At 42.1% G+C, this 14254-nt stretch overlaps 4 protein-coding genes across 4 annotated transcripts in view; 1 reads left to right on the forward strand and 3 right to left on the reverse strand.

Moving 5' to 3' along the window:
• tyw1 (tRNA-yW synthesizing protein 1 homolog) overlaps positions 1-1306 on the reverse strand; it is a 69826-nt gene extending 68520 nt beyond the window's left edge. The window contains exons 1-2 of the mRNA XM_083886328.1: positions 1224-1306; positions 706-833 (exon numbers count right to left, since the gene is read on the reverse strand). Coding sequence (XP_083742454.1) covers positions 706-833; positions 1224-1287 — 192 coding nt within the window. The 5' untranslated portion in view covers positions 1288-1306. The remainder of the gene's footprint in view (positions 1-705; positions 834-1223) is intronic.
• Positions 1307-1898: 592 nt separating this feature from the next.
• On the forward strand, positions 1899-5480 carry sbds (SBDS ribosome maturation factor). Its single transcript, XM_083886808.1, has 5 exons — positions 1899-2095; positions 2623-2752; positions 2843-3043; positions 3139-3303; positions 3385-5480. The coding sequence occupies exons 1-5, from the start codon at positions 1968-1970 to the stop codon at positions 3508-3510; spliced, it is 750 nt and encodes a 249-aa protein (XP_083742934.1). The 5' UTR covers positions 1899-1967; the 3' UTR covers positions 3511-5480.
• A 727-nt stretch (positions 5481-6207) lies between these two features.
• LOC310924883 (claudin-4-like) lies at positions 6208-6919 on the reverse strand (the record flags this gene model as incomplete). The annotated part of the gene is made up of 1 exon (XM_083886730.1): positions 6208-6919. Exon 1 carries the CDS (start codon positions 6880-6882, stop codon positions 6208-6210), a length of 675 nt encoding a protein of 224 aa, XP_083742856.1. The 5' UTR covers positions 6883-6919.
• A 2815-nt stretch (positions 6920-9734) lies between these two features.
• Positions 9735-12250, reverse strand: LOC310924512 (claudin-4-like; the record flags this gene model as incomplete). The annotated part of the gene is made up of 2 exons (XM_083886274.1): positions 9735-10397; positions 12158-12250. 2 exons carry the CDS (start codon positions 12248-12250, stop codon positions 9735-9737), a joined length of 756 nt encoding a protein of 251 aa, XP_083742400.1.
• Positions 12251-14254: the final 2004 nt, after the last annotated feature.

Genomic DNA, 14254 nt, shown 5'->3' on the forward strand with positions numbered 1-14254 from the left:
ATCGTCATTGTCAGCATCACCCTGAACAAGGATCCGTTGAAAATATTTGCATATCTCTTAGGAAATAATTTTAGTGAATTTTTGAAAATCAGGAAATGAAACATTTGCCCTGATGCACTTTGACAGTGAGCTGACTTTCTTCAAAAAAACAAAAAGTATCTCGGAATGACTTGAAATTTAACATCATGATAGTCGACATCGCCCTGAACAAGGATCCATTGAAAATATTTGCAAACCTCTTAAGGAATAATTTTAATTCATTCAGTTCTAATTCATACATTTTGCAAGGCAGCCATCTTGGATTTTCAGCTGGATAACATACTTTTCTACATCCTGAACATCATTTGTGCCAAATTGGGTGCTCGTATCACCAAGTGAAAGATTCTTATGGAATATTGTCTTACTATAGTGCTTGGTATGTTTTCTCCCATATGCCACGTAGAGTTTCCTCATGCATTCTGGATTTGTGTTTTGGTGAATGGTTGTGTGTGGAGGAGGCTAAATATGCTGCTACCTCTTTACATCTATGCTAGCACCCTCTACTCTTTTTATTTATTTATTTTGTACAATGAAGAAAATGTATACAAACTAGGATGCTAGCCAACTTAGCAGCAATACAGCCGTTTTAAACAAATATTTGCACATTTCAAAAGACTGTCAACACAAAACAGTAGGAATACGGAATATCCGAAAGGAAAGCCTCACCTTCTTCAGTGTCAGTTTCAGTGAAAACCAGATGCCAAATACGAGAGCAGCAGCTGAATACAAGTACAGTCTGTTGTGCCAGACCGACATAAAATAGCTCTCACTGGAGATGTGCCCATTTTGAGAGGCTAGAAGGAAGGAAGGGAAGCAAACCGAGTCATGTTTTACAATCAATTCGATCATATATCACTGCTTAGCCAACATCGCTACGTGAGCAAGTGGCTGGTTTTAGCCGTCAGGTGATATAACAATAATAATAATACATTTTATTCAAAAGGGGCCTTTCAGGACACCCACGGACACTGTACTTTAACATCATAGGACATTAAAATACATGATAATAAAATATATTAATAAAACAATGTACAGAGAAACAGCAGAGACAGGACGACAGGTTTGTTTTAAACTTGTGACACCTGCAGCAACGAACCATGTTAGCTAGCACTGTGACACTGTTAGCAGTGCAAAACTTAATATTAAGTGAGTTTCGGGGTTTCATTAAAGTCACATAGACTCACCTTCGGTGTCCGTGGCAGTCACGCGATTTGTGAAAGACAAAATAAACAGGAATAAAGCGAGCATCGCTGCAAAAATAGTAACATCTATAGTCCTCTGCATCTGATGTGTGCAACCATATTGTTATGGCCGCTGGGCATGACGGGAAGTGAAGTTCTCCTTTATTATGAATAGCGTCGCAAACAAAGCGAACGTTAATATGGCACAAAATAAAATCGACATAAATAATAATAATAATAATAATAATACTAATAATAATTCAAAGCTTGAACAAAATATAAAGCTAAAGAAGCGTGTTCGTGTTTCTGTCAAATTTAATACATTTTCCTAATGGCGGTTGGTAAACTGACAGCCACGTAAAAGCACTTTACTGCCTCCTACTGGACTGGAGTGTGAATCATTTATTGTTTTCAGAATAGTATACATACTTGGCACCTTTCATTCCGTAGCAAATACATTTAGTACGCGGATCAAAGGCGATGGCGAATGAAAATACCATGGGAAATACACAGAGAGGGCAAGTAATAGGTAATTAAATCAATGGCAATATTTCCATTGGAAACTAATGGCGAAAAACACTCAACACTCCCAGCCATAGACCGCGTTTCTCGCAAGCGGAACCGACGGCCAACGTGTTTCCGAGGGGACGCAGATCGAGAACGTACTCGTGTTAGCTTTTAGTTCGCAGCACCTCGGGTACACTTTTTTTCTGTCTTGTCAAACAAAACAAACAAACAAACACAACCATGTCGATATTTACGCCAACAAATCAAATACGGCTGACGAATGTGGCGGTGGTGAGGATGAAGAAGGGAGGGAAGCGGTTTGAAATCGCCTGTTACAAGAACAAAGTTATGAGCTGGAGATCCGGAGCGTGAGTAACGTTGGATATTAACGCCCACTGTGTTGTTTACTGGATTGTGTCGTGTAAAACCTCGTTAATATTGAATTACGTGGTTAACCACGTATGTCAGTTTGACATATGTACTACTTTATTCCTTATGTACTTATTACTGATATTTTATTGTGATATTTGTATGTTTTTCTTACTTATTTTCTCCATGTGTTGTGCCCGATACCACGCTGCTGTTACGCTAACATGTCTATTTACACCCTTTTAATGACGCCTTTAGCTAAAGAAGCTTAAAAAAAATAGACTATTCTGGACCAGGCGATTACTTTGGATTATAATAAGTTAGTTGCAGCCTTAACACACTTATTTAGTCGGTTTAATCTGTGGATACTGAATTAGTACCACCGACACATATGTTTAGTATCACTGAATTTCAAAATTAGACTTCCAGAAACCTCTACAGAGGTAGATGTAATCATTCCCAGTGGTTTCAGCAGTGTGTGTCCTTTATATCAATCTGAAAGCATCGTCGTCGTGTTTTCTTCCAGAGAGAAAGACTTGGACGAGGTTCTGCAGACGTCCTCTGTTTTTGTCAACGTGTCAAAGGGTCAGGTGGCAAAGAAGGACGATTTGACAAGAGCCTTTGGGACGGATGACCTGACCGAAATCTGTAAACAGGTGAAGTTGAACAGGTTACGCTGTCTTAATTATTAGTCGCCACCAAAGTCCTGACTCCTGTGTGACATTATTATTTTTTTTAATGCACAGATCTTGGCCAAAGGAGAACTCCAGGTGTCCGACAAGGAGAGGCAGAGTCAGCTGGAGACGATGTTCAGGGACATCGCGACGATCGTGGCGGAGAAGTGCGTCAACCCTGAGACCAAGAGGCCGTACACTGTCAACCTGATTGAGCGAGGGATGAAGGACATCCACTACTCTGTTAAAGCCAACAAGAGCACCAAGCAGCAGGTGAGGAGACGGAGCCAAAACAGTAACTGTGAGTGTCGTTTTTTGTCAGAACTTAACCTGCGCTGACCTGTGTGCACTTCTGTCCTGTCCCTAAGGCTCTGGAAGTGATCCGACAGCTGAAGGAGACCATGGAGATCCAGCGAGCCCACATGAGGCTGCGGTTGGTGCTGCCGGCCAAAGAGGCCAAGAGGCTGAAGGAGAAGCTGAAGCCGCTCCTGCAGGTCGTGGAGAGCGAAGACTTCGACGAAGAGCTGGAAATGGTGAGAGAGGGAGAGTGTGAAGGCACGAGTTATTATCTCTACCATCACTAACTGACTCCTCTGTTTTCCCCCCGCCCTCAGGTCTGCCTGGTGGATCCCGGCTGCTACAGGGAGATCGACGAGCTGATTCGCTGCGAGACCAAAGGCAAAGGCACTCTGGAGGTTCTCAGTCTGAAGGACGTGGAGGAAGGAGATGAGAAGCTATAGTAACCCGACCCCCATCATCCCATCAGGCCTGTGCACCTTATACACACTAACATGTGCCTCACAGCCGCACACAAACTACAAACTCATTTAAAGGAATAAACATTTATTATAATGATATTTTACCCATTGGTATTTACAAGCTTCTTTGCGTTCAAATCTCTGTCAACTAAAGTGAGAGTTTCAAATTAACACCTTAACGTGTAGTTAATACATTATTTATTTTTGCTTTTAATTTAGTACACATGCAGCATGAACAGGACTTCTACATGAGGCTGTTCTTGCCTTCCATCAGACGTGTGCCGTGTAGTGATCGTGTTCAGTATCCCATATTAACGAATACTGTCTTTAACCCAATAATTTATATTTTGTTATAATGAATGCTTTTTGCTCTGTTGCAAATAAATATATCCCCACCCCAAATTTTTTTTTTCTGTTCAGTAAATAAAATAACATCACAGTTTTAGGAAGAAATTAGTAAAACGACTGAATCAGGTTGTCCCTTTTATAAAGATGCTACAGTGAATTGTTAATAAATATTATTGAAGTTATACTTTAAATGCAGAATGTAGCCCAAAGTCTGTTTTCTTCATTTAGCAGCAGTGGAAGAAAAATGTCCAAGAAAAAGTCTTTCTATTTGCAAATCAACAAAGAAACAAACCAAACTTTATTTTAATCAGATAATAATACAACATTATAACAACAAAAAAAGCTTTGTTTCCTGTAGGAATTGGCTCATTTAAGACTTCAAGTCTGAATTAGAAATGTGTGCGTAAAGAAAACTGAAATTATTGTTGTCACGCGAAGCAAAACTAGAAATATGAAAGTTAAAGTGAGTAAATACTTGCTCAGAACTGACGTAAACCTGCATGAAAAACCTGCTGAATATGTGATATTTTACAGTAAAGTCAGAATACATTGTTCTTGTTTAATGACTGCATCCTTTCCTTCCCATTATTATTATCTTAAAGGGACAAAAAACTACTTCTGGTTCCAGTTTGCTCAGTGTTGTAAAGATGCAGCAGTAATAAGACACCTGTAAGAACACAGGTAGTTTTCCCTCACTGCTGCTGTTGTATGGAACATGTTTACACCATCTCAGAATAAGATGATGAAAACAAGATTTATCTGGGACCGGATAAATAAAATTGTGTGTGTTTTTTTTTTCTGTGCAATCCCAAAAAATGACAAGATTAATAATAAGAAATAAGTACTGTGTATCTGCTTTAAAAAACAAATAAATGGTTCAAAACCTCTCTCCTTCATCCCTCTTTTCTGACCCAACATGTCAAAGTATATTAAATAAACAAAGTATTGCACAAACCTCTTAAAACAAATGATCCATTTCAACGTTTTATTCCAGTGTTCTTTGTGCAGAGAAACTCAACTCTGGTGTAAACTTTTTAAACACATTAACTGCATTTTCTCTCAGAAAGTGCAACACAGGTACAGTATATGCAGATAAAGGTGAAGTGAAGTGTTTTTCCCGTTCACATTTCAGGCATTTACAATATTTCATGAGCGCCGAGGGCAGTGGTGATTTCAGTCTCGGACAATATCAGTTTGTATGTTTATGTTCTTGTCCTTGCTTCACAAAAGTTAATATTGTGATGGTATCTCATGTGGTTTTTAAGCTCCATCGTGTTTGAAATCTATAAAACGGCAAAAATTAACGGCATCACACATTTCAACATCGGTCAGAAAAATCCCGATAACATACACTACCGTTCAAAAGTTTGGACTCACTTAGAAATGTCCTTGTTTTTGAAGGAAAAGCCCTTTTTTTCAATGAATATAACATTAAATGAATCCGACATACACTCTATACATTGTTAATGTGGTAAACGACTATTGTCGCTGCAAACGTCTGGTTTTTAATGGAATATGTACATAGGTGTATAGAGGCCCATTTCCAGTGTTCTAATGGTACATTGTGTTTGCTAATCATGTTAGAAGACTATTGGATGATTAGAAAACCCTTGAAAACCCTTGTGCAATGATGTTAGCACAGCTGAAAACAGTTTTGCTGGTTATTATTTTAAATAAAAATCATTATTTCTAATTTTGTCAATGTCTTGACTATATTTTCTCATCTTTTGATGAATAAAAGTGTGACTTTTAATGGAAAACCATTGAACGGTAGTGTATTTTTCAGCCCAGCACTGAGTAAACTAAACTCTGAAGTAGAACTTGCTGATGTTTTCAGGTTAATGAGAATATAATGTAAAACTTTTATATATATATATATGTATATATGCATGTATTTGTATACATATATATGTATACAGTATATGTATATATACGTGTATATATACACATATGTATATATACATATATATGTGTATATGTATATATACACACATATATATGTATACAGTATATGTATATATACGTGTATATATACACATGTATATACATGTGTATATATACATATACACACATATATATGTATATACAGTATATACATATACACATATATGTATATACAGTATATACATATACACACATATATATATATATATATATACACATGTACATACATATATATGTGTATATATATATAATGTTAGCTTGAATAGACACTAAATACATTTAAATAGCATCTGTTGGTCAGTTCTTGCGTAGATCCATCAGTGTATCATCGCTCAACACGTGCAGATTATTTCACTTCTGTCGTTTAAGTCGTCAAAACTCTTCCCCTCAGACGGGTTCTGACCCGCGTTCACACTGACTGTTTGTGAACACAGCTCTGTTGATTCTGCTCAGAGGATGATTGGACTCGTCCTCTAAGTGCGGGGGTGGACTGCCCCCCGCAGGCTGCTGAGGGCCAGGCACGGTGGGGCATCTGGTGGTGAGAAACACCCCACCCGCCGTCATCAGAGCGAAGGAGATCCATCCAAAGTACAGCGCGGGTCCCCAGTCTCTCCTCAGCAGCACAGCACCCTCCAGTGGCTGACTGCTGTGGTGACACGTCCACGCTGTGGGAACCAGCAGCAGGAACCCAGACAAAACAAAGAGGACGCCAGACGACACTTTAACCTGGCCTCGTGTCGGGAACCACACCGTTCCGACTCCGCACACCAGCACGGCTAAAGCGCCCGTCCCGATGGCGGCGTTGATGAGAGCCCTCCACGTCCGAAAGCTGCCGGAAAGAGTCATGAGCGACCGGTAGAAAGAGCAGTGCAGGCTGCCGTCGTGTGCCAGGTCCCAGTGATCCCACTCTAGCCACACGCCGTCCCAGTAGGCGGGCAGGGTCGCCGTCATGTTGTCCAGGGTGCCGCTGACCTTCCAGAGCGCCTGGCAGCGTGTTATCGTGGCACAGAGCCACCCGACGAAGGCCAGGCCGAGGGCGGCGAGCTCCAGGTGCCGGTTCATGACTCCGGCCTGTGCTGCTCCTCCTCTCCACTGCAGGCCACGACTGAAAACAGCTGGCAGCAGAGGAGCAAACTGGGGAGGGGTGTTGTGTTATTCCACCGTCACACAGAGATCATTTCTGCATGTGTGTGTGTGTGAGCCCGTGTGTTTTGCATGTCTATTCAGGAAGGAGAAACCAGTTCTTTGGTATTCCTGAAAAAGGAGGAGACACGGCAACAGGCTGCAGTGGCTGGGTGGAGCAGGGAAATCCCTGTGTTTGCTGTGCCATGGTTTCAAAACAATCACACTCTCTCCCCCCATGTTCACACACACAGAGAGAGAGAGAGACAAAGATTCCACTGTGCTCTGTTGTGTTGTTCAGCCACTGAAAATTCAGATTAAAGAGACTTTAAACTCTGATTCGTGGTCACATTGTTACCGATTGTCTTTGAAGACACAGAACAGTGATTCAAGCGCACGTGTTTACTTGTTGTCAGTGTTTATTTTTGAATCAGTAGCATACAAGCTTGTACAATGTCGACTTGCTTATAATTTCACACAAAAACAGCACGACTACAAACATGATTAACTTTGTTTTTACTGCGTGGAAACACACGTTCACACTCGACAACGCAGACGCACACGAGCCGTGTTGATGAATGAGTGGGACAGAGTGAAATGTGGCTCCTTCTGTGTGGAAATACCATCATTTAAAAGTTACCAAACAAGGCAGCAGATGACCGAACACTTTCTTTTGTATTTTCAAGGCCTGTCACTCACTCTGATGTGGACTAAAGCTACTGTTATGACTGTTTTGTCTTCTGACCTCAAAGTCAAATCTAAACATAAAGGAATGCTTTCATAGCGGTTAAACGTAGACCAACGACGACAAAAGAGCCAGCTCGTAGGACACAGGAGCGGTCGGCCTTCTGGTAGGTTTTAAAATAAGGAAGATAAGGTCTCAAAATAAGACTGTGCTCTGTGCTTTCTTATCTGTGGACTTTGGTTCAGGGAAAGTATTTGTTTACAAAGTGACACAAACTGAAAAAATCTGTCTAACTTTGAGACAACGCACCAAAAACAATGTTTTTAAGATGGTTTACACTTAAGCTGGAATAGACTTTCTTCTCTTAAAGGATTATAGGGTAAGGATTACTGTCATCTAGTGGTGAAACTGCAGATTGAGACAAACTCTCTTCACTCCTTTCTTTTCCAAATAGTGGTCAAAGTGCATCAGGGCAAATTGATCATTTCCTGAATTTCGAAAAATTCATTGAAACTATTTCTTAAGAGGTTTGCAAATATTTTCAACTAAGGAAAAAAAAAGTTTAGCTCAGAGTCGAAGTTTAGAGTCTGCACACGTTTGTGTGAAATTGATTTTTATATGTTTTTAAAATGTTTTGTCAGTAAAATATAATTTACTCCATTCATGCTTTTATTGAAATGAACTTAAAGTATTAAACTACACAGAGCCAATGACTTGAAGAACACGTTTTCTGTTTTGGAAAAAGTCTGGAATTCCGGCACAAAGGTCAGGGACCCTGAACATGAGAGGTTTATTCTGAGGCTACGAAAAACAAAAAAATGTTATTGCAAAGCAATAAACCTTTTTAAATGTCACACACTGGACTTTTAAGTGGTCTAAAATCTTGTTTTTCCTGATGTACCCGTCTACCACCATGTAGCTCAGGAAGCACATGGAGAGAGGTCAGCTGTAAGTCACTGACACGTCAAAAATATATGAACTTTGCTTTTAAAGGTCCAGTGTGTAATATTTTTAATAGGTTTATTGGTAGAAAATCAATGCTACAAAAGTATATGAATGAATGCTTTAAAATATGTCTTTTGTTTCTTTGTTGTAGCCTTATGCGCGCCGCACCGATCACATTTATTTGCCGATGCATTATTTCTGGCTGCAAGTTGCCGTATTTGAAACAGGAAGTAACTTTATACCGTCGACCAAAGCACTGTTGCACTCTCTGGACACAACGCGGCGAGTTTCACGGCTAACTTCGGGAGCTCTACGAGACGTTTTCACAAGAGATAAAGAAAGAATAATTAGTGCTGGGCACGCGTTAACGGCTGTTATCGGTGTCGATGTTAACGCATCCATGTTTCCATGACGACTGACCGGAAAAAGACTCGTGCGGCGTCATGTTTACGTGACTCTCGAATCTTAAAATGAGTCGCTAAAGTAACGCTAAACTTTAAAAACGCATACGCAACACACTGGTACGCTGGTTATTTGTAGCGCTTGTGCTCTTTTCGTTTGATAAACAGACCGCTACAGTTCGACTGTAGGTGCGCTAACGGTGCTAACGGCGCTAACGGAGGTAGCTGGTAAATGGTGCCTGTGCCGCAGCACGTAAACGTGACATCGCGCACGTATTTTTCAGGTCAGTCGTCATGGAAACGCGTTGTGCGCTAACGTTGACGCCGTTAGCGTGCCCAGTACTAAAAAAAATTTTCCGGAGTCTGGCCGTTGGCAAATACGCGACATCATTTGGAAAAATCTCAACACCTATTGACCATCGCGTCAGCGCATTTTTTCGCTTAAGTAGAAAAATGTGGTCAAATATCGTATCGTTAGATCTTAGCATTTTATATACTTGGCTCACTTTACAGAGGCCGCCATCTTGCTTTGCCATATTGAGCTGCCGTCCACCATCTTGTTTCATATTTTGAAGCAGAACAAAGATGAACTACATCTCTGGTTTGTGAAGGCAACTGTAATATTTAAAAAAAAGAAGGGATGACCACTAGATGTCCCTATTTCTTACACCCTGAAGGATTTCTTCCACTGTATCTACTGTGTTTGAGGCCACATCCCACACATCAGTGTGTTGACGTTGGTCCGACCTTGATCCTCACCTTCAGACGTAGTTCTTGAAGGCGTAGCTTCCCTGCGGGGGGGTCCTGGCGCGCGTGTAGCTACTGTTGGGGCACCTGGCCCTCTGCGGTGGGCAGCTCGTGCACAGAATGGCGCCGCCGCAGAAGAGCAGCCCAGACGCGACGAAGCCGATATAAATGGCTGCTCCGAGCTCTCTCTTCAGGGCCTCGGGGACGCGCGGGTTGTGGAAGTCGCTGATGACGGTGTTGGCCGTCCAGGCAACGGCCGCGACCGTGGTCAGCGACGACAGGCAGAAGATGGCGCCGGAGCTCAGCACCACCCGAGCCTTGATGCCCGGGTGGCTCAGGCAGTTGGTGCAGCGGGCGCCCAGCAGGAAGATGAGGAACCCCAGGCAGCCCAGGACCAGGCTGATGCAGATGAGGCCGCGGGCCGCCTGGAGGTCAGCGGACAGGTCCAACAGGGCGTCGTAGAGCTTACACTGCATCTGACCCGTGTACTCGCTGACGCAGGTCATCCACAGGCCCTCCCAGAACACCTGCATGACCACCAGGTGGGTGCCGATGAACGCCGTCACCTTCCACATGGGCAGGGAGCAGATCAGGATGGTCCCGGCTACACCTATCATGGACAGGCTGATGCCCAGCTCCTGCAGAGCCATGGCACAGGAAGTGGACTCTGTCACAGCCTGGAAACAAATATTAAAAATAAAATATGAACTTTTTTTTTTAGTACACACTGTTCTGTGGTTTTTATTCAAAACGGAGTTGTTTTTTTTCCTTTTTCCTTTAAACTGAATGTTTATCAACTAATGAGAAAGAAGTTAAGCTCAGAAATGAGGAAGGAAACGATAAAGAATGAAAAAGCTTAGGTCCTTCTCAGTAACTTGATATCATTTGATAAAGGTGTAGGGATTTTCGAGCCATGGACGCAAATGGCCACTAGGCGGCAGCATGTCACACAATTAAAACAATGACAAAGCTCACGGCGACAAATAAAGTCAATCAAAATCATGTCAAGAGCTGACAGTGATGTAAAATGGAGGAAATAACTGCTCACATAAAAAGGAGAATATGGAGGACTGATTTGTTTTGTTTTTATTTTACAAATAAACCAACTTTTAAAGCAAGAATCATGAAATTCTGCCACATTAATATAACCTTAACGTTAACATTAACCCCTGGATGTGACTTGATTTCAGAGACATCGATCTTTAAAGATTAAATCCATGTATTCACAACATTGAGAGGACATATTTATAGTTTCTTTCTATTTTTTAAAACGTGTTTCAGTTCCTCCGACTCATTCTGTGACGTCTGTGTTATTTGACCCCGTTTTTTTTTTTTTTTTTTATCTTTGATGTAGAAGCCGATAACATCAGAAAACACAGCACTCCCACGAGGTCAGTGGTAAACGTTGGATTTCTCACATCAGGAGCGTCAGGTTAGAGTTTCAAAACCAAATCAACACAAACATTTAAAAGTAAAGTCTTTGGTGAGTCTGTGACTCACTGTGTTTGTTTCCTGTGGTGAACTCGGGTAAATACCTGACAAACGGGTTCTCGCTTTCTCTCTGCTTTAAATAACCACAGGTTGCATTTTTAAGTATCATCATGAAGACGCAGTAGACACGGAAACTAACAAAGAAAGTTGTTTAATGTGAAAATACAGACATAAAAAACCCATAAAGTGCCCACAAATGTAATGAATTATTTCCCAGACATTTCAAACAGTCTCTTCACTTTATATATGTACAGTGCACGTTCATTACCACAGTTTTAAAGTCTCACACACAATTTCAAACGCACATTTCCTTCATCATGAATTGTCCTGAAAAATCCTTCATTAAACTCCAAGTTTCTCGAGTACAATCTTCAAATCAAATGTACGTCTTTGTCGGCGTCAAGGACCCGAACGACGTGTCTTTATTATTGTTCGACTTGTTCAGGAGGAAGTTCACAGGTGTGTGGTCGTCTTCTTTGGGGGGACAGGTGGCGCACAGGAGCCCCCCTCCCAGGAGCAGCAGGGCCCCGGCTCCCCAGCCGATGTACAGCGAGGCCCCCAGCTCCCTCTTCTGCGCGTCTATGAGCAGAGGGCTGTAAAAGTTCCTGATGATGGTGCCGGCCGTCCAGCACACCGGGATGAGGCAGAGGAGGCCGCTGATGATCAGCACCACGCCGGCCGCCACCGAGGCCCTCGCCTTGGCCCTCTCCTCTGCGACGAAGTTGGTGCACTTCCCGCCGGCGAAGGCGATGAGGAGCCCCGCGATGCCCGTGATGATGGAGATCACGGTGAGGGCGCGAGCCGCCTGCAGGTCCCCGCTCAGGGCCAACATGGAGTCGTACACCTTGCACTGCATCTGGCCCGTGCTCTGCACCACGCAGTTCATCCAGATGCCCTCCCATATGATCTGCGACGTCACGATGTTGTTGCCGATGAACGCGGAGACCCTCCACATGGGCGCGCCGCACACCACGATCACCCCGAGCCAGCCCAGAAGGGCCAGAGCGCAGCCGGCCATCTGCATGCCCATGGAAGCCATCGTCCTCCGAGTTTCTCTCTGCGTGTAACTATTAGCAGCTGATCAGGTGTAAATGTGCACCTGAAGCAGAGAGAGGAACGAGAGTGAAGAAAAGGAGGCGTGAAAGCCGAAGCTATTAAGGGACGCTTGGATTTCAGGGCCTGCCAAAGAAATACCAGCCATGCCGGATTCTTTGTGTTCGAGGACAATGAAGGTTGGGGTTTCGATTATTATTCTTGTGGACGGTGATGAGGATTGTGTTACTCAAGGGTTTTTTTTTATCTTTGAAAGTGACAGCACAGACGTGTAGGAGGCAGCTTGAATGCAAAGAACACAATGGTGTTTGACGGACAGATCCTACAGTACCACTGTTTACACAATAGACAAGGCGCCAAAGCAATGTGTATGTACTGTGTGTGTGTGTGAGTTCACACTGATTAGAATCACGGAAAGCAGTTTAAAGTTTAAGTTTAAGTTTGTTTACTGTGCCGTCACATGTACGACCGAAGAAATCTCCCAAATTTAAAATGACCTGTACGTAGTCGGTGATTGAGACCCTTTACTGCTCATTTCCCCATAGACTTTCTATTCAGTTCTTTTCATCACCAGAGTAGTCGCCCCCTAGTGGCTTTACAATATAATCTTACTTACAAGGTTGTCTTCAGCCATAAATAGTAGATATAAATCAGTGGTGGGCGGTTAATGGCGTCAACGTTAATGCACGTTAACGCGTGAAGCGTTTCCATGACGACTGAATGGAAAAAGACGCGCGTGACGTCATCTTTACGTGACTCTGGATTGTTCAAATGAGTCTCTAGCATAACGGCAAACTACGCCGGTTATTTGTAGCGCTGCTCTTTTCGTTTAATAAACAGACCGCTCCAGTTCGACTGTAGGCGCGCTAACGGCACTAAACGAGCTAACGGAGCTAACTGGTAAACGGTGCCTGTACGTAAACATGACGTCACGCGCGTCTTTTCCCGATCAGTCGTCATGGAAACGCGGCATGCGTTAACCGAGTGCCCGGCACTAATATAAATATACACATATTTATAACAACTTTTGTTTTTGTTTATGCGTACATGCAAAAAAACGAAAGAAAGAAAGAAAAAAACAACCAAAAAAATGTTTTCAAATGTGCTTTTGACCAGTAATTATATAAATCAGATATAAACGTAGATGTTTTGATTGTTTACTTTTCTCGGCTGTTGTTGCAACAGAGTGTGAAGAAAGTAATAGTCGCTTTCATGAAATCCACAACTGGTTCATTTAGTTTTGTCTCAGCAATTTAAAATGGCAGCTGAGGAATGTGATACCGGCTCAGGTGAAGCAAGAGCACAGGGTGTGAAGGAGCGTGACGTCACGAGTTTGTGTCTCAGAACTTTAACTTTAACTGTACTTAAGTACAAAATTCACGTATACTTTTACTTCACTACATTTCCCATCTTAACTATCTTTGTTACACGTTACAACCAAATAAAATCAGAAGAAGAAGAGCTGGTATTATGGTCTGTATTTATGTAGAACTGTTCTAGTCTCGATGAGCTGCTTTTAAACTACAGTTTTCACCCATTTAAATGCTGTAACATGGGGTTAAGTGTCATCTCACCCTACCACTGAGCCCCCAATCCTAAATTCATTTCATATCAGAAAATCACTTTAGATTCTTAAGTACAGTAAATGTCATATACTTCAAGACTTTTACTTAAGTAATATTATTCAAAAACATGACTTCAACTTCCACCAAAGTCATTTTCTGGTAACATATTTGTACTTTTACTCAAGTATCCCCTTAAAGTACTTTACACAAGACTCAGCTATACAATATTAGATTATTAAATACACTGTATAGTTATTTTTGTGATCTATAAGAAACTAGGTCACTGTGGTTGGAAATGTCTTTATCTACGCCTGTGGTTCTCAAAGTCTGGGTCATGACCCACAGAAGGGTCGCTGGGGTTTTGACCAATTTACCAATTCAACCCATTTTTTCTCTTTGTCTTCCAAATATGCATGACTTGTTTA

The sequence above is a fragment of the Microchirus variegatus genome (genome assembly GCF_963457635.1).
Source record: "Microchirus variegatus genome assembly, chromosome: 3".
NCBI classification, from domain to species: Eukaryota; Metazoa; Chordata; class Actinopteri; order Pleuronectiformes; family Soleidae; genus Microchirus; species Microchirus variegatus.

Excerpts from the sequence above, each read along its gene's own strand:
- sbds (XM_083886808.1), top strand. The coding sequence starts at position 1,968 with ATGTCGATATTTACGCCAACAAATCAAATACGGCTGACGAATGTGGCG. Across the intron at positions 2,096-2,622 it reads ATGAGCTGGAGATCCGGAGC|AGAGAAAGACTTGGACGAGG; the intron begins GTGAGTAACGTT and ends GTTTTCTTCCAG. Across the intron at positions 2,753-2,842 it reads TGACCGAAATCTGTAAACAG|ATCTTGGCCAAAGGAGAACT; the intron begins GTGAAGTTGAAC and ends TTTAATGCACAG.